Source organism: Heterocephalus glaber, unplaced genomic scaffold, assembly GCF_053883595.1.
Source record: "Heterocephalus glaber isolate CG9 unplaced genomic scaffold, H.glaber_assembly_v1.0 deba00001543, whole genome shotgun sequence".
NCBI classification, from domain to species: Eukaryota; Metazoa; Chordata; class Mammalia; order Rodentia; family Bathyergidae; genus Heterocephalus; species Heterocephalus glaber.
Window position 1 is genome coordinate 9,644,606 of NW_028258336.1, and position 20,215 is coordinate 9,664,820.

A 20,215-nucleotide genomic window follows, 5' to 3' on the forward strand; every position below is an offset into this window, starting at 1 on the left:
CAACCAACAGAGTGGGAAGAAATTTTGCCACCTATTTCTCAGACAAAGGACTAATACCTAGGATGAAGAACCGAAAAAAAAAATCAAATGCCTCAAATTTAAAGACCAATCCAAAAATGAGCATCTGAAATGAATACACACTTCTCAGATGACATACAAATGATAAATAAATATACAAAAAATATTCAACATCACTGGTCATTTGAGAGATGCAAATTAAAATGATGAGATTCCATTTCACTCCAGAAAAATGGCTATTATGAAGAAATCAACCAATAACAAATGCTGGTAAGGTTGTGGAGAGGAAAGAACCCTTCTCCACTGCTGATGGGAGTGTAGACTGGTGCAAACACTGTAGAAATCCATGTGGAGATTCTTCAAAAAAGTAGGACTAAAGGTTCCATTTGACCCAGCTATTCCTCTTCTTGATATCATCCCAGAAGAATTAAAAGCATCATACCATAGCAATATATGCACACCCATGTTTAAAGCAGCAGAGTTTGTAATAGCTAAATCTTGAAAACATCCCAAAATATGTCTATTTTATTAACAATGATCTACTTCAAAGATGAGTAGATTTTGTTATATATTCGACACACTCCAGTATCCAGAAAATGTAGTATTTGTATTTATTAAGTAAATACTTTTTACTGTAAGTAAACCATTTTGTAGCTGATTTGCACAAGTGGAAGTCAGTATGTCAATTTTAACTCAAAATTCATGTAGGAAAATCTGTATACTATATCCAATGTAGCTCAAGCTGTTCCTAAGCTACCATATATTTAAGAAGCTGGAGTAGAATAGGGATATTATTTGATGGATTTTATTATTATATAGTTTTTAGTAATGGATGTAGCAGAGGACAAAGTATCACTCTTAAAAGCTACAATTTCATTCCAAAAAGTCCTAACATTACTCTGATCATTTTTGAGATTGTTGTTATTCTTGATTCTAGCATTGTCATTTTATGTTAGTTTCACTACATTTTATTAATACATGTGAAATACTTAAAACACACAACTATTTTTACAGCTAATTTTCACATGTGAGAGTCAATACATCAATTCTAACTTAGAATTTCTGTAGGAAGATAGACTCATACCTAATGTAGACAAATACAGATATTTTATATTTACTGTAGTACTCTGACATTTTAGACTCTTTAATGCCACAGGAATTAATTACCTGAATTAGAGGCACAAAAACTCTAATATCTATAAAATTCTAGAGCAGAATAATAGAAAATAAACTTTACCTTTTAGCTATTGAAATTTGTAAATCTTCCTATTTTCTCTCTCCAGTAGAAGCCTTATTAATTCATAACACACACATGCTTCTCTGTCTCTCTCACATTCATGAAAAGGTGTTGCTTTCAGCTTTCTACATATAAAACATTATAACATCTTCCACACCTATAGCCTTATGGGGCCAGAGGTACAGGCTGTGGGAATTTTCTACTAAAGGACTTCAAAGATTCAGTGTGACACAACGGGGTAATTTGGGATTCACAGAAGCATCTTGGGCATAGAATTTTGGAACATTTTTAGTAGAAAGCAGTCCTTGGCAATTATCTCACCCAACACCTTTCATATAACAATGAAAAGTTAAAATATTCCTCATGCTTTGCATAATTGCTGGCTTAATTTCCTCTCACTTGCAGTGCCTTGCTATCTGGTCATTCAAACTGGCCAAGCCACTCTTCAAGGCTGCTGAATTCATTTTGTTGTTCTCTTGATAATGTTTTCCCCTGCTGATTATATTCCTGGCTCCTACTTGTCACTCAAATCTCAGTGTAAAGGTCAATTGCTCAGAGAGGTCTTCCTGGAGACCCAACCTAAAGCAGCCTCAGTCGCCTGCCAGCACATTTCTTATTTTAATTCTCAGCGTAGCATGCCTCACTGTCTTTTCTGGAGTGTCTTTGTATTTATTACATGTTTGTTGTTCATCTTGCCACATTAAATACAGACAGAAGCAGCCTGGATTTTTCACTGTATTCCTAGGGAAACATTTCCTGGCAGTTAGTTGGTGCTCAATAATTATTTATTCAATAAATGAATGATGTAATCCCTGTTACTTACCATCTTTGCACTAATGATTGAGAAACATCCAGTGACTAAGAATGTAAAACCCAACAAATACAGACTTTTCCAGCCTTACAGAGGTCATTGACAAATCACAAAATTAACTGACCTGTTCTTCACATTAAGGTGACATGCCCAGGTGTTTTTGATATTGTCATATTACTCTGTGAAAAACATGTTAATCATGTTACATTTATTAGTTTGCCAGTAATACACATCTCTCTTCGTCCAGCACAATCTTCCATCTTGCATCTGCAAGGAGAAAAGATTGTTTATGTTTATGATTGATGTTTTCATTCCCAAGAAATATTTTAGTCAAGTATTTCAGATGTGTTGCATTGAAATATAGAAAACTAAGTTTTCATATTCATTTATCAGAAAAATGTTAATGATATTTAATCAACGAATGAATTTTCAACCTACTAGATACCTTTTCTCATTGGATTTGGATCCTAATGGGGGAGGATGAATAACAAGAAATGATTTCATTTTCTTTTCAATCTATCTTGATGTTACTATAGTCTTACCATAATTCTTTGATGTAGGAATTACTAGTTTTCTTTTTTACATGTTAAAAAATTAAGCTCAGAGTAGTAATACTCAAACTTACATTGATTGTGGTAGAGTTGGAATTTGAACCTAATTTTTTATTACTTTAAAACATCCTCCTTTTGTACTTTATCATTTGGAAATAACAAAAATCTTAAAAAATTTAACTGTGGTTTTTCCTATATTAGAAATCCAAAATAAAATAATTTAAAGAGAAAAATAAAAAATACATGATAAGAAGTAGGGATGTATACTTTGTGGAGACAATAAGGGGTTCTGGAAGTGGAGGGAGAGAAGCAGGGTGGGTGAGGGAAGTAAAAATAATTAAGATATGATATGCATATGTACCAATTCCCCAAGATGAATATATTTACCATGTATCCCAAAGATATATTAATGAAAAAGAAACAATTTAATAACAGTAAGTTTTAGAAAAATTTAAATAATTATCTTATGTAAAAATTACTTGTTCCCATAGATGAGTGAGCTATATGTTTTATGTTTTCACACTGAGTAGAATATATATTACCATCATATATTACTTCAGCCATCTACAGAATGCATTATAGTATAAATTAAACCTAAGAAAAAGACTGTTCAGTGACAAAGTTTAAAAATTAGACCTAATCAAAGATATAAAGTTTATCAGTTATTGTCCAAAGTGTTCTCATTATGATACCTCTAATTCCTTTACGGTGTTTAAAATGGCAGACAATAGACTCTAGGAAGTAGATAAGCCAATCTGTTAAGTCAACAAATGCTCTTATATTAAGCCTTCAATTAGTTGACTGTCATCTAAGGCTAATGTAGACTGAGCATATTCCATTATGAATTATTTGTGTTTTGGATGTGAAATCTTTTGAAGGAAAGGAGATATATTGTGATTTTTAAGCAAGGGTGAAAGTGGTTCCAGTGAGGAACCTAGTGTCTCTGGTGATATGGGAGTTATACAGTCCAAATTACCAGCATCACACTGAGATGTTGAGAGCAACAACTGAGAAGTAAGGCACTTACTTGTGATTGTGTGGGTAGGTATCACGTGTGCAAAGTGAAATTAGGTACTTTAAGCTTTCTTGCTAGTTACATCAGCCAAAAATATCTTCATACAATGTTTAGACCACAGTAGCTGATGGTCCCATTGTAAGTATTTTGTCTGGCCCAGGCTCAACTCAATAGTCATAAATACAGGTCTAGCTCTTTGGGATTTGATAATTAGAGAGGTATAAGCTCATAAAGTAAAAGAATCTGTTTTTGTAACAGCAAGATATGTAATTCAGTTCAAAAACAATCAACTATATCAGCCAAAAATTTGGTCAAACAAGGATATTTAGTCAATCATTTAGTCATCTCAAAAATATTAACTCATTGTCCACAGGTATGCTAAAAGCATAGGTGGATACACAATGTTCTTATCCTCAGAAACCTCACAATTGAGATGCAAAATAAGACACACATAAAAATCAAATGGTAATGAGTCAGCACAGACAGTTTATGATAAAGTGCCTTGTGAATAGCATGAATAGTAAATGATATGAGTTCATAAAAAGGAAAAATCTAGAAAGGCACCATACAAAATCATGCCACTGCTTTTTGTTTGGGGTTGAATGTGTTGAGGTTGAACAGGTACGAGGAACTCCATACAAGTTGGTGAGCAGGGGTAGCAAGAGGCAGTCAAAAGGGAGTTGAATCTGTGAAACTAGGAACTGGTTTGTCATCTTTCAGAAATAGTAGAAAATCACAGAGGTAGTTCCTTCCCATCTATGGGGTTTTGATTGTTAAGACATTGATTATTTAGTCTGAGGATTATGGGAAATTGTGGAAGGTTTTCTATAAGAGAGGTAGGACAGGGACAACATGTTAGAATAACTAAGCTGATAGAAATGTGACAATTTCTTGAAAATAAGAGACAAGAAAGGAAGAAAGTAGAACAGTGGTTCTTAACTTTAATGCGCTTAAGAAGCTACCTAGGGAGCTTGTTAAAATTGCAGATTCCTGAGCCCTACTTGAGATTCTGACTCAGTAAGTCTGAAGAGGGCCTATAATCTCCATCTTAACAAAGATCAGTGCGACTCGGATTTAAGTGGTCTTCAGACTACAATTTGAATAGTATTATATTAAAAGACTGTCACAATAATCAAGGAGTGAATTGGTGAGAATTTGTACTATAATTTGGGAAGTACAAAAGGGAAGAAATAGCCAAAGATGATATTAGTTTATTTAACTCAATATTTTTGATATTTTTTGTTTATTACTGGTTTTGCTAGTCAACATCTTTGATAAATTTTGTTTATAGAACTGGAATTATTTATGCAATTAAAATAGTCATTGCACATAAATACAATGCCAAAATGAGAACTAAAAAGACAATATAATATGAAATAATGATATGGTAATATAGATGATTTAAAAAGCAGTCCAGAAAACAAGTGACCACTCTGTATTATAGTCAAATATATTGTTATGTTTATTTTTCCCTATCCATGAATTTAACTATAGTAATCCTTAGTCAAGGCTCCTGAATTCCTTTTTTACTAGCTTTTTAAAAGTGGTTGTGGTACTCTCAATTATATAAATTTTCTTCATTTACCTAAGACGCCAACACTAGGGAATAGCTTCTTTGTAGTTGTGGTTGTTACACATCCTGGATTTGGAGAATTGATTCTAATTTTTAAAATTTTTTTCCATTTCCTAGAGTACTATCAGACTACAACCCCCATTTCTTGGTTTGGACAATATAGCTACTGGAATTACAGCTCATAGTGGGTAATTTATACTACCTTGAGTCTTATTCTAAGGAAGTAGCTTCCAGGCATAAGGAAAAATTTGAGATTATTACTCTTAGGGCTTAGCTTACATCAACCCATCAGGAATGGTACTGATAAAAGGTATAAAGAAAACTAAGTTTTCAGTAGAAATGACAATTACCACAGGAAGTATTTCAGTCTCAGATTGATGAAAATTCTGGGTCATAGTCTTTTCACTCATTTTCATCAAAGAGTAACCAATAATTAAAAGCAACAGTCTCCCAAATAATCCCATTTTTAAGATTGAGATTCTTACATTTCTATTCTGTTCTTTACACATGTGAAAAAATTTGGCTTTTAAGTTAATAATATCTGAGTATTTTTACATATTACCTTTACAGTTTATGTGAGGTGTGATGTGGTATTAGGAAGCTGAAATGTTTCATTGACATGGATATTGACTGAAATTATTGAAATTACAAAGTCCTTAATTCCAACAAAAGGAAAAGGCAAAGAAAGTCAAGCACCTAAAAATTAAAATATTGTATAGATTGGTCTCAGTTAAATGTAAATGATAATCACATGGTTGAAATGGATGTTTGGTGTAAAAGAAGAAGGGCTTTCACCTTCTGAAAGGGATGAAGGAAATCGAATAAAGAGGATAATGGTGTCTTGTGAGAAGTTTCAGCCTAGAGGAAAAGGATGCCTGGGGGAAAACATGATTTTTACTTACCTGCTGGGAGTAGAGGAGCTCTTCTTGGAGTGAAATGCCTCAATCAGAGCTATGCCCTTGATTCAGACAGGGCCTTATTCCCTTGGCCCCTGCGGTGGTGGCTGACACTGAAACTGACACATGCATGCTGAAGTCATCTCCCTGTATGTTGATGCTCGCTTCTTGCTCAGACACAGCAAGGATTAGCTCCTCAGAGAAAGCCTCAGAGTAAGGCTTACTGATAGTAGAATTTATCGGACAGTATTTTCTTACTCGTGGGTGATCAGGAAACAGTTTCTATAAAGATCCATTTGGGAAATCTCATAGATTTTGAGGGCTGCACAGTCTTTGTCTCAGCTACTCAACTCCGCCATTGTAGCAGTCATAGGCAATAAGTGAAAGGTGAGTGTAGCTGTGTGCTGGTAATTATTTACACAGACAGGAGGCGAGCTGGATTTGTCACAGAGCCCCAGTTCTCTCAAGTAGTTTTATTGTGACATTTCTATTGTGGAAAAGCAGGCTGCCTTAGAACACTGCTTTTCTAATTTAAGAAATTAACTTTTTCCTAGCAGAAGCAATTTCTTATTAAAAATAGATATGAACCTAACCCAAAACTAAATCTGGTAAGTTCTTTTAAAAAAATTAAAAGAATTTGGAAGTACAGAAGGAGTGGCTACAACGTGGGTTCCAGCATTTTCTAATTATATAAATTGTGGCCAGTTGCTTAGGATACCTATTCTTTATCAGTAAATTAGGAATAACAAATAATACCTTCCTCATAAAAAGGCCACAACTGACAATTGCCATAGAGAAGTGAAATTCCTATCACCATAGCATTTGACAGAATGGCTTTTCAGTAAATATTCACTTTCTTCACTTTTCTCCATTTACCAGAAAATACCTATGAAGTAGACTTATAAGTAGAAACAGATGATAGAAGAAGAGGTCACTAGTTTCACTTTTAAGATAACTCTATTCATTATTTCAATAATTGCTAATCGCTGGCTTAAAGCACAGTCCTACTGCAACTTGAACATAGCTCATTCTTTTCCATAGCCCTTTACTTAGTATGATACAGTGGTGGTGGGGTTTCCTGGCTCTCTGCTCGACTAACTTCCGTGTATGTATAGATAAATACACATGTCGATACATCTGTGTGCATACTTATATGTGCATATGTGTGTATATTTATATAATGGAACTGTGCTGAGCATTTTACATTATTTAATATTTAAAGTATCTTTGCAAATTTGGTTCTATTATCATCCTCATCGATGAAAAAAACATGATGTTTAGGTTATCATAACCAGCCTACCATCAGACATCTAAAAAGTCTTAAAGTTGGAACTGATACTCAGGGATTTTTATCTATATGGCACATTCTATAATAACCATTATGAATAGCATACATTTTAAAACAAGAAAATAATATTTAATGGCAATGAGACTGATTCAGCCATTTAGAAAAAAATAAATTCACCATGTATGAGTTATTTGACCAAAAGAACTGGGTCAGTTAGCCCAATCTGGGGTTTATAATTGGTCAGTAAGTCCCCATCTTTGAATTTGCACAGAGGCTACCTACAAATAAATCTAAATCTACATTTTGGAAAACTCCACAAAGCACTCTGAAACATTTAATGTGTTCAGAAGATGAGATTTCTGTTATTTATGCATGAAGAAAATATGCTGTTTTCCATGCACTGAGCCCGGGGAAAATTACTCAGCCTTAGCAATATTAGACAATGGATCTTCCATTTATTTAAAATGGTAGTGTCCTGCTGAGGAGAATAATGGTTCATAGCCTTCTCTTTCCTCCAAGTACTATGTCAAAACTACATTGATTAAAATAAATAAAATCTTGTATTATTGTGCCAAGCCTATAAGAACACAGGTAAGCAAGCAAAAGCTTTAAAAACGTGTTGGAAAGCCTATCTTGAATTGTAAATTCTCTACTTTTTGCCTCTCCTGAAGTTCTTACTTTATTCTACCACCCTTACAAATTACATGGAAACTTAGCAATTCCATTGAAATAAACAGTGCCTTTTCCCAGTGTATTTCTTAAGTACTACTTCATTAAAAATTTGCATTCAAATACAGTGAATAGCTGGACTATGGTCCAAGTTAGTGGTGAGTGTGCCCCAGGCATGGATCCTTTCTCTCTCTTTGGGAGCTAATGTGTACTACTTGAGGACAGATAAAAAATCCTCTTTCTTCATTGCTAGGAGATACTGTTTGAGATACTGTTTACATTGGTTCTTGAGAGAAGTGTGCTACCACTGAAAACACTTGAGAAAAAGTCATTATTTAGACTTTTTCATCTTTCAATTAAGAACAGCTATAGCTACATTAGGAATTGAACTTAGTGGTCTTGGATAATTATCTAAAAATATTCACAGACATTTTGGAAGCTAATGAATTAAAGTAGGCTAGCTAATCCTAGAATGGTTTTGTTCCTGCAAGGTAGGAGCAGTCTCCCTTTTGCCTTTCTGTTTAAAGTTTCTGGTTTCAGCAAGTGTTCCAAACTTAATAGGCATTTGATTCGGGGGGAAGAAAGAAAGAAAGAAGCAAACAAAACTCTGGTTTATTTCATATATACAATATGTACATGGTCTAGCAAATTTTTTTGCACAAGATTTGTCGTAAGGATAGATCTGAGTTTATGTTGATAATTTCATTTAATAACTTTATCAGCCACAACAGAATCAATCTTATTAAGCATATGGAGTGGATTGCTTTGATTCTCACAGAAATCTATTATGTATATTTTGTCGTGGATCTCTTTTACAGATGAGGAATCTAAGCCTCAGCAATGAAAAAAAATCTTGCTAAGTATCACACAACTTTTGGAGATTCAAATAAGTTGTGTCTTATACTTATCACCCTGCTCTTAAATGGAACATTTTATTCCACCGAAATTGGCAATGTCCTGGGATACAAGGCATGTTACTAGGGGGCCAGGTACAGGGGCTTCAGAGAGGCCAGCAGGAAAAACCCTCTTAGGGTAAGAGTTCTGGAACTGCCACAATCAGAACTCGGTTTTGCCCATGCACCGTGTGCCCCTGTCTTCTTTGTGCCTCAGTATCTTTATCTGTACACTGGGATATTAATTAATTCCTGAAAAGCACTTAAAGCAATACCTCTCTATAGAGAAGTCAATAAATATTAGTTATCATTAGAATTTAGGTGCCCTATCCTCTCTCATAACTGTTTTAGCCTTTCGAGCCATTAGACATTAAATGAGTCCTTCATTCAGAGATTTATTGAAATTTTTCACACTTCAGAACCATTTGGAAAACCTGAGATGATACTGAGGAAGTGGAAAGCCTTTTGTCTCTAGTCGCGAATCTTTAACTGAATTTCCCTCTCTTCTCTGCCAACCCTGCTTCCTGATCAGTAGGTAATCACTCTGAGTTCTTATTAGTTACTAATCTCTGCTGTGATGTTTGCTAATAGCTAAAATGTTAGATGATAAAGAATATTACATTTTAATGGAAGACGTTTTAGAAATGAAACCACTTTCTGATCACAAGGAAGATACTTTCTGGAGATGGAGACCATGTAGGGGGTAGATATTCAAGGATGTATTTATGTGTAGGGATGGGGAGAATCACAGCCAAAGGATGAAGCAGATTCTTCTTGCATTTGAAAGCTACACATCTTTTCACAAAGACTTTAATCTTAATTCAGTGTTAATTTAAAAACTGAATTTTGAGAGGAGAATGAATCTATTTTAAAGGAGTTTGTATATATTTTTTAGCTCAGAGTTCTCTTTGAATTGCCCACACTTTTTAATGCTACCAGAGTTTGAAAAGTTTTTCCAGTGGTTTAATTTGAGGTACAAATATGGAGTGTTTACAAATGGCCCACAGCTTTCTCTTGAGAAGTGGAAATACTCACCTCTATGTTCTGTGTTGCTTCTTCCTGTCTTCCTTAGTTTTATCTGTTCTGTTGGTGGTTTTGTGGATTTCCTGCCCTGTAAGGTTTTTATTTCCCTAAGAGTATTTATTATAAAACATCTAACATATGCAACAGAGTACCCATAACATACATATAGTTATAGACCGTATAATTTATGAACTGCAATGTTATCAATGCATGATCTCTGTGAGCTCCTTCCTTTTCGCATTCTCCATCTTTTCCTTCCTCTCTGCCCAGTAACAACCACCCAAATTTATGTGACTAGTATAGCCTTTCAATTTTTAAATATATCCTCTAAGACTTTTCTGCATAAGTATGGTCCACAGACCTGTAACATTGACATCACTGATTAGTTATCAGAAATATGGAATTCGAACCCCATCCCAGAACTATTGAATAGAAATCTGCATTTTAACAGAAACTCTGTTGATTTATATGTACATTTGTTTGAGAACCAGTACACCAAAATACATTAGTTTGTTTTCTTTGGGGTTGTTTTATTTGTCTTATTTGTGTCTTGTTTGTGAGCTTTATAATAGTGATAAACAGCTGGATGTTGTGTCACAGGTCTGTAATCTCAGCACTTGGGAGGCTGAGCCAAGAGGATCACAGTGAGTTTGAGGCCAGCCTGGGATACATAGTGAGTTCATGGCCAGCCAAACTAGATAGCAAGAGCTTGTTTCCAAAAAAAAAAAAAAATACACCATCTTCTGCCACTTGTTTGTTCATTCTAAGATCAACCCAAGCTGTTTGTTGTAGTCATGGCTATATGATGCAATGTTTTTGCAAATTTTTAAAAATAAACATTTAGCTTGATTCCAGCTTTTTGTAATAATACATAATCCTCCTCTCAGCATGCTGGTACATGTTTCCATGTGTGTTTGCTTGTAAGTTAATTTCCATGCTGTGTGCCGGGGAATAGAATTATGAATCATCATATATGTAAATGTATACTTTTACCAGGCAGTGGCAAATTGTTTTTCTACTAGTAGCCTCTAAGTTTCCAGTGAGCTACATTTTCTCCAACACATGGTATCAATACACGATATCATGACCAGCTGGATATAAAATGCCCTCTCCCATAAAATGGTATTTTCTTGCATGTATGATTGTTAATGAGATTGGTCAATTTTTCTTCTGTTTAATCCCATCTAATTTCCTCCTCTGTGAAATTTTTTTAGTATTTTATTTCTCTATTGCTATTTCTTTTTTAAAACTAATTTTATTGATTCACTTTTGATATACATGATGTCACAATCATCATAGGGAATTTGTATCTGTATATAATATACCTTGACTCTTTTTTTCCCCATTCCTCTGCCCTCCCTTCAACCTTTCTTCCCTTTCTTATTTACAAAAGCTTTTTTTTTCCATTTTTCCCTTCTATGCTTTTTTTCTTTTTCTTTTCTTCCCTTCCCCTACCCCCTTCGTTGTACCCCTTCCCATTTGAATATTTTCTGTTGCCCTTTCTTAATTAGTTACAGGAATACTTATTTGAAATCATCCTTGGCAAATTATCTGTATTGCATATTTTCTCCCAGTTTATGACTTGTTTTCTAACTTTCTGCATCATTTTGCTTTCTTTTGGTCACTTATGATGAACAGAAGTCTGAACATAGTTTGGTTTATCAATATTTTACTGTTAGTAATTTTGTATCTTTTAGAAAGTAAATTCTCTATGTGAATATCATAATACCATTCTAATAATATCAATGGATGGGTAGTTTCATGCAGAATTAGAGCTAAAATAATATTAGCTGAAATTTTAAACCTCCCATTCACTGATATTATTAAATAATCCATCCATTGACATTTCACTTTCAAAAGGTTTCCCTTTAATTTCTCCCCTTTGTTATCCAGGCAAGATCACAGGTTTTTAGATTCAGCTTGGCTGGGGCAAAAGTCCAGGCTTTGATACTAAACAATTATCTGACCTTACATAAGTAATTGCCCCAATGAGTTTTAGTTTGCTTCTGTATAAAATAGCTACTACTGTGATTCTTTTTTAAGAAATTCATTAATTATAGTATGCAGCTCAATTAAATAGAGGCTTTTAAAATAATAATTATTATTTAAAACTTGCATCTTTTTAAATGGATAAAAAAATCAGACATATGACCACACAGTGCCCACAACATTACTTTTCAGCATCTCAAAGTTTAAGATTAAATCTTCTTCACATTAAGAATGTAAAGATTAACAATCTTTGACATTTGGTAGTTGGCCTGCATTTCATAATAATGACCTCTTACTTGTAATCTCTTTGCAATTTCGAGATTGAGAGTGACATTTCAAGACATACTGATTCTTTTGTTAAATTTAATTATCAACCACTAGAAGTTAAATGTCCTCTCATAAATGTCAGCTCAAAGCTTCTGACAGATGGACATTTAGTACCTGAATAATCGTCTTTCCTGTCTCATAAGTCAGTCACTCTGAAAGTTTTGTGACGCCTTCTGAAGAAGTTGTCATAGCTCCTCACTTTAAGGGTAGAAGAACTATGCAATTGGCTATGACTTTATAGTCATTTCAATGATAAAACAATATACAGCTTCAAATATTAAATCTAGATGCTTTACATTAAGATATGGAAATGTAGTCTTTCTCTTGGAATAAAATATTTTCTTCACTGATAACAAATGTTTAACTCCCAGACAGTTTTCTCCCCCTACATACAGAAGGACTTCTTTCTTCAATGAAGTATAGTATAATCTTTTGAAGACATTTTAAATAAATATTAGGTGTCTACATTTAAGTGTACAGTTCAACAATGTGTAGCTATATAAATACAAGTACCAAACCCAAAGCTGTAAACCTTGATTTGTCTTCTTTCCAAACAGCCTCTACCTTACTTTGCCCCAGGCCACCAGTTGCATTACTGTTCCTCAGCCATAACCAGCTTGTAGCTTTTCCCATAACTAGAATGCTGCCTGCATGTCTTATTTCCTTCAGGTTTCTGCTCAGATATTATCCTATCAGAAAAGCCTTCCTTGACCACCCCATGCAAAATAGCATATGCAAGCAATCAGGCTCTGTCTTCTTGCTTCAATTTGCTTCATAGCACTTTGCTCCATCTGACTTAGATATATGTGAGTTTGAGTATTTATTCTTCCAATTAAAACAGGAGACGTGGCAATTTTCTTTTCTTTATTGACTTCTGTATCTTCAGAATTTAGTGCTGGACACGTATTAAGCGCTCAATAAATATTGGTTGAATGAGGGAACTAATGTTGGGACAATCTAGTGAACAAATGTTTTCCATGTATATCAAGGTCTTACCAGCTAGTTATACTCAATAGTTAGTGGTGTTGTGCTAGCACAGTTCCTTTAAGCTCTTTTGAAAGACTCATTTTCAACATGTTGAATGTGAATATTGTTTTGTATTGTTACAAGAATTAAATAAACTTAATGGGGGGCTGGTGATTTAGCTCAGTCGTTCTGTCTCCTGCCCCACAGGTGCAAGGACCTGAGTTTGATCCCGGTACCAATAAATAAACAAACAAACACACAAACTTAATGGAAAAAAAGAAAAAAAGAATTAAATAAAATTGTGCATGAAAAATGCTAAAATATGAAAAGTTAAATATTCAATAAATGTAATAAACTATGTTCTTTTTTCTCCTATCACAAAGCAATTGTTTAGGGCAATTCCTTTCATCTGGTCTGTGTTTTATAGTTTGTCCTCATTACCATTCTTCTCAGGGATAACACACTGCTATTCTCCTTCTTCCCCACATATCCTTGCTTTCTCCCTTTTTTTGCATCCTATTTATCAGCCTTAAACCTGACCCACCCAGAACAGACACAAAATAAGATAATGTACACAAAATCACCACGTTGCCTCAGGAGATGCTGCATAAGAGGTGACTCTCCATTGGGCTTCTGCATACTTTCATGGCTGTCCTTCTCACATATTTCTGGAATTGTTTGGCATTTCCTGAATGTTCAGTGCCCCCTGTTTTCTCTTTAATTTTTTTGTTTGTACCAATCTCTGCCTAGAATGCCTTTACTCCTAGATCCTCCCCAAGAAACACACACACACACACACACACACACACATGCACATAAGTGTTTCTGCACAATGAAAATAGACAGTTTCATTCTATGAAGTATTGGCTTCAACTTAGATGCAGCTCTGTTTGTTAAGATTCACTGAGCCTTAAGAACTGGACGTCCCTCCTGTGTTTCCACATCAGGTACTTCATATCCACACCAGCCTATACCTTTCATTATCATTCTCTCTCTACCTCTTTCTCTTATATGTCCAACTCATGACCCAAGGGCTGCTTGCCCTTTTTAAAATGTTACAGTAAAAATACTGAAAAATAAAGGAAGTTTTGTTACTTATATATATTAACTATATTATAAATTTTATATGTAGCACAAGACAAATCTTTCTCACTCAGTGATGCTCAGCCACAACAAGCATATCCAATCCACAGGTGGGTTGGACACACCTGCTCTAAATTATAGTTGCTTATTTATCCCCCCTGTAAAACACAAAGCTCCTTGAAGGACAGTGCTTTTGATGTGTATTTATGAATGAAATACCAAACTCTGCATCTAAATTGGCACATGGTAAATAAGCAATATTTTCAAACTGACAAGTTTTGTTAGAGAGTTAGGAAACTGGATTCTAGTGATACTGAGTTACCAGTTAGTTTGAGATTCACATGCTGTTAAATTTGCCTTAGTGTGCTAAACAAAAACAAACTTATTCCAGTGTAGCATTTCTCAGCTTATCATTAATTGCATGTTGCTGTTTAGTTCATATTAGAGAAAAATTAGTGAAAATGGCCTAATACACTAGAAATAATAGAATAGAAATTTCCTGCTAGTATTTATTACATTGATGATATTGACAACACTGTCTAATATATGTGTAGAGTTTTATAATTTTAAGAGCCCTTTATATATCTCAAGAAAATGTGATATGGCTACTTTTACTTAACATTGAAGATGGGTGAAGTCTCAGACTGTCAATGTACCATTTTGCTAGATAGGCATTTGGCCTTGTGCAAGACAACATCAAAAGAGGAAAATTTTCAATTATTATGTAAAACATCTTAACAAAATAATGTATACGTTTGAACATGCATAAGCTGTATGCAAAATAAAAGTCTCATTTAAATCTTTCTCTCATCACCAAGATAGAAATGAATCTTTAGTTATTGCACCTTACCATTTAATTCTGGATTCTGAGTAGAAATGGTACTAGCTCTCTGCTAGCTTTAAATTGATATAATTTCTCCTAGAACTCCCCGTCATTATTTTTGACAAGAATGTTCCCCCTTTTTAACTGTCCAATACAAAATGAGCAAGTGATTCTATCATTATGGCAGACTTGAAATGTGTTGATAGAAGAGGGTAGTAATGTATAATTTCCATCTCATGGGAATGGCACCAATTAACTGTTTTTAGGTTTGTTTTGTAAAAAGCCATTGATCATTTACCTGATTTTTCCCTTTTTATAGAGATGTGCTGAGGATAAGTAGTGATAGATTTCAAAGATGCCCCATATTAAAATAAATTGCAGAGTGTCACACTGTATCCTATAAAATTCTAAGATATATCTATGATCAATCAGTGGAGAAAAGTGAATAATTTATTTGAGATATAAGTGAAGAGATACAATGGATGTTTCACATTTTTGTTACTTTAAGTAGGAAATCTTTAGATTAATAGAAGACTTTTTACATGGAAGGCTGGGAATGCTCAACTTTTAACATTATATTATTTTCTTTAAGCATAAAGGTTACCAGAGAATAGATAAAGTGCCTATCTCCAAAAGTCCTGAGCTTTTACACTAGTTTTATCTTAAAGTATTTGAGACACATGAACAAGTCAACTGACAGGACTAGTTTGTCTTTGCAACAAAAGGGGACAAAAGGGTTGGATAAGTAGTTACTTTTATATAAAATCACCTGAAGACTTTTTTTTAAGTGTTGATGCCTGTGTTCTTCCCTGGAAATATTGATTTCATTTCTCAAGGTAGGGTGATGTTCTCAAACTTGACTCTGAGCCATAATCACCTTTAAAACTTGCTAAAAATGTAAAACTACAAGTCTTATTCTGCTCTTAGAACCCTGGGGCTTCATGTTATGAATTTTCTCTTCAAATGATTCTGATAACATCAAAATTTGTAATGAGTAGTGTAAAGTTCAACATCAGATGTTTTGCAAGCTCTACAGGACTACCTGGTTTCCTAGGTGCAGGTAATGTTGATAACTACTGATTAAGATGATATTTAGGATTCTTCCAAGGTTGGCAAGAATCATCAATAAGCACTTTTTGTGTATAAATCATTATGCTAAGTGATATCTCATTAAAAGAATAATCAGTTAATTCTGTGTAGTGAGTGATAAAAGTCCCACTTTGCATATGAGAGATAGGGAGAGTAAATAATTTAGCTAAGCTTATATGGGTAGGAAGTGGTGAATTGAACCTGAGCTATAATAATGAGGTATTACTATCAATAATCTTTTGGAACTATAGAAATTTAAAATTTTACAAGTGGGAAGCATAGTAAATAATTTTCTTATATTTTGAAATTTTCCTGACTTATAATTATATAGTAAAAACAAGCAAATTACTTTTAAAAATTAATGGAGAACATGGAAAAGAAGAAAATGTTCATAAATTGAATGGGAGTAAACTATGGTGAGAAACAAGTTAAGTTTGACTTATTCTGTTTAATCTGGAAGAAAGATAACAGACCACTTGCACTGTTAATATTTGAAAAGTTAGAGTGGGATTTACAAGTAGACCTTTTTGGTATACTTTTGGTGAGTAAAAAAGTGGCAAGCATTTCACAGAAAAGAAGAAAGATGTATACTTCTTTGAAATGGTTCCAAATGTTAATAAGAATGATTTCAAAGAAAAAAAAGCAGTTTATATTGCAGAACATCTCCTCTTCCTTCCTTTTGCATTTGGGAATATACTGCTTCCAAGGCACAGACAGTACTTTGGCCACTGTTGGCAGTCACACTTGTGTCTGCAAAAAAGATAACACCTTAGTCAAGTACCAGTTTCAGTCCTGCATGAGGAAGTGGTGCATGGGAGACTTCTGCCTTATTCCTTTAAGGACAGCCTTTCTCAGATTTTGTGCACGGGCCACCTATTATCACAGTGCCCATATCAAAACGTTGAAGGAAAAGGACATCTCCAGCTGTAAATAATACGAAATACTAAGGATCTTTTTGCACAGTGTTATATGTAAGTGCTGCCACTTAAAGACACTTGCACATTTCATGGGTTGTTCTCATTGCGGAGCAATGATCATTTAGTTTCGCTGAGGTTTTCTTCCCAGTGATGTCTATACTGAATGTTCACTGTGTGGAGAGCATTAGATTTTTCAGCACTCTGGAGAGTCTGAGACATGGTTCGTATTTCTGGCACTTTAGGACTCTTTATATGATATGCATAAAATGTACATATTCAATTATGTTAAGAATGCATGCAAAAAATAGAATATTATACTGCCGACAAAGTATTGTGAGTCCTAAATACAAGTTAAATAATGAATGATACTTGTGGTGATTTTCAAAAAGACTGATTCTAGAGCTACTCTAACAGGGAGTAAGCAACATCTGACCTTTAAGTAATATGTTAATATAAACATTATATATTTGGCTTTTTAGAAGCATTCGATGTTGCAGGAAAGTGCTAAGTAAAGAAAGACAAGAGTTGAATTTGGATGTAGGATCAAATAGAACTTTGGTTTCTCTGTACTAGTCTTGGCACAAGTGTTTTAAAACGCTTTGGTAATAGAGCTGTGTTCTGCTGGAAGTGGCAGAAAGGCAGATTGCTGGCAGGATGTTAAGGCAGTAACTGCTGAAGACAGCTAGAGGCTTGTTAATGGGAAAAGTGTGAGGACATCAGTGTGGCCAGCGACCTCAGGAGTGCCTCTGTAATTAAGGACTACCCTTGCTCCAGCTGGAACTACTCCATATCTCCAAAAGAAAATATTGGGCATACTCCCTTGCCATGGGAAAGATGCACACAGTATTTAATCGCCTGTCAGGAAGAGAGACTGAATTAATCCTAAATATTGGATCTTCGGCCAGATCCATTATTTTCAGCGACGTGCACACACCACTAGCGGCAACTTGGCCAGGTCACATCCCTCCTCGCTGGTCATAGAGCTCATTGTTCACAGGCTCTGAGAACCAGACAGAATCGGCGAGCTCCACGTCTCCAAGAGGACTGAAGCAAGCCCAGGTGAAGAGCGCAGCTCTCTGGACAGTGAGGAGCGTGGGGGAGGGAGGCGCGGGCGCGGGGAGGGCCAGGAGCGGGAGCCCAGGTCTGACTCCTGACTGGCTGGAGTGGTTTTGGAAAGTCAGAGGTGGGGCTCCCCAGTCGGGAGCTGTCCAACTTTTCAGCAGCTCTGAGATCAGGCTTCGTTCGGGTGCCCTGGACAGAGGAGGCGGCTACCGTTTCTGTCGCTGCTTCTGCAGCCCTAGCTGCTAACAATTCCTGCTCTCGCCGCCGGCGCCCAAGGGAAGGGAAGAAGAAAGGGAGGAAGGAGGGACCGACTGTTGGTGAAGCCGTGCGCCGCGCTCCCCAGTCTTGGTCACTTGGGCAGCAGCACAGGAGCGCCTCTGTCACTGCACCGGGAAGGGGAGCCCTGCCGCGTTTTGTGACCGCTCCCGCTGCCGGAGCCCCCTCTCGGTAGCCTCGAGCCTCCGGTGGCTTCCAGTCGGAAGCTGAGCCCAATCTCTGCTCGCCCCCAGAGCGGCAGCGGCGGCGGCGGCGGCGGCACCGGGGAGGCGCGCGGGCTAGCGCGGAGCACCCGGCCGGGCTGGGCGGCAGGCGCGGACCTGCGGGCCGCGATGGAGGCAGAGAGCAGCAGCGTGCCAGCCCGGGCGGGCAGCGGCGAGGGCAGCGACGGCGCCGGAGGGGCCGCCCTCAAAGCCCCTAAGCACCTCTGGAGGCAAGAGCAGCACCACCAGTACCCGCTCCGGCAGCCCCAGTTCCTCCTCCTGCATCCCCACCACCACCTGCCCGCGCCGCCGCCTCCCTCGCCCCAGCCCCAGCCCCAGTGCCCGCTGCAGCCGCCGCCGCCGCCGCCCCCCTTGCCGCCGCCCCCGCCGCCCGGGGCTGCCCGCGGCCGCTACGCCTCGAACGCGGCCACCGGCCGAGTCCGCCACCGCGGCTACTCGGACACCGAGCGCTACCTGTACTGCCGTGCCATGGACCGCACCTCCTACGCGGTGGAGACCGGCCACCGGCCGGGCCTGAAGAAATCCAGGATGTCCTGGCCCTCCTCGTTCCAGGGACTCAGGCGGTGAGTGGAGAGCGCCCCTTCCCCTGGGTAGCCAAGGGGTCTCCTCCCCTTTCCAGCTTCTAGTTGGTCTCTCTGTATCACCACCAATCCTGGACCCCAGGCCATATTATATTCTGGAAATTGGGGGAGGGCGAGCAGGGGCGTGTCTGTCCTTGAGAGGATACAGTTCAGGTGTGTGTGACAGACCCAGAAAGTAAGGCATCGTCGTTAATTTGTGTGTGTGTGTGTGTCGCGCGTTCGCGCACACATCAGCTATTTGTGCCACGCACCCCACCTCGCACACACGCACACACTCGCTCCCATCCCGCCCTGACAGCGAGATTAAACAGCCAATTCATTTTGCTCCCAGTGGAGGAGGAGGAAGGGAGAAAGTGGGGCGGGGGCTGAGCCCAGAAAGCATCCAGGAATCTGTCCACTCACCCCACAGTGAGGAGGGGTGGGCTGGGCACCTCGGACTGGAGAGGGTGCTGGAGGACACAAGGTAGCATGGACCCAGGATTGCAGCCGCAAGCCACAGAGCAACTCGAGTTTCTCTCTGTCAAGTCGGGAAGTAAATTGAACAGCAAAAGGGGAGAACAAACACGTGGGTGACTTGGAGAGTTTGGAGCAAAATGTTCAATCCTTTACGGGAGGGGCGGAGGGAGGCATGGGACAGCGGGCTGGGGGAGCCACGCTGCGTGAGTGTGTGAGCTGTGTGTGCGGCACGGGTGTGGAGCTGTGGTCCTGCAAAGTCCTCGGAAGAAGGCACCTCGTTTAGCAACAACCAAGTAGTAGAGATTTGATTATAGTGATTTCCCCTTAACGTAAAGTGCTCCGGAAGACAAGGCAGGGAAACCGCACGTCAGCTGGGAGTTTTAATAGACGCCTACCGCTGTTTTTCCAAGGAAATGAGTAGGGTAAAGGGCCAATTACAGCTGCTCTG

At 37.4% G+C, this 20,215-nt stretch overlaps 1 protein-coding gene across 2 annotated transcripts in view; it reads left to right on the top strand.

Annotated features, from left to right (window-relative positions):
* Positions 1 to 20,215, top strand: part of LOC147824446 (3',5'-cyclic-AMP phosphodiesterase 4D-like) — a 483,409-nt gene that overhangs the window by 34,848 nt on the left and 428,346 nt on the right. For both annotated transcript variants that reach the window (XM_087189615.1, XM_087189614.1), the window contains exon 1: positions 1 to 19,293. This exon is cut by the window's left edge and continues 34,848 nt beyond it. In XM_087189615.1, the coding sequence (XP_087045741.1) occupies positions 18,839 to 19,293 (455 nt within the window). In that variant the 5' untranslated portion in view covers positions 1 to 18,838. The remainder of the gene's footprint in view (positions 19,294 to 20,215) is intronic.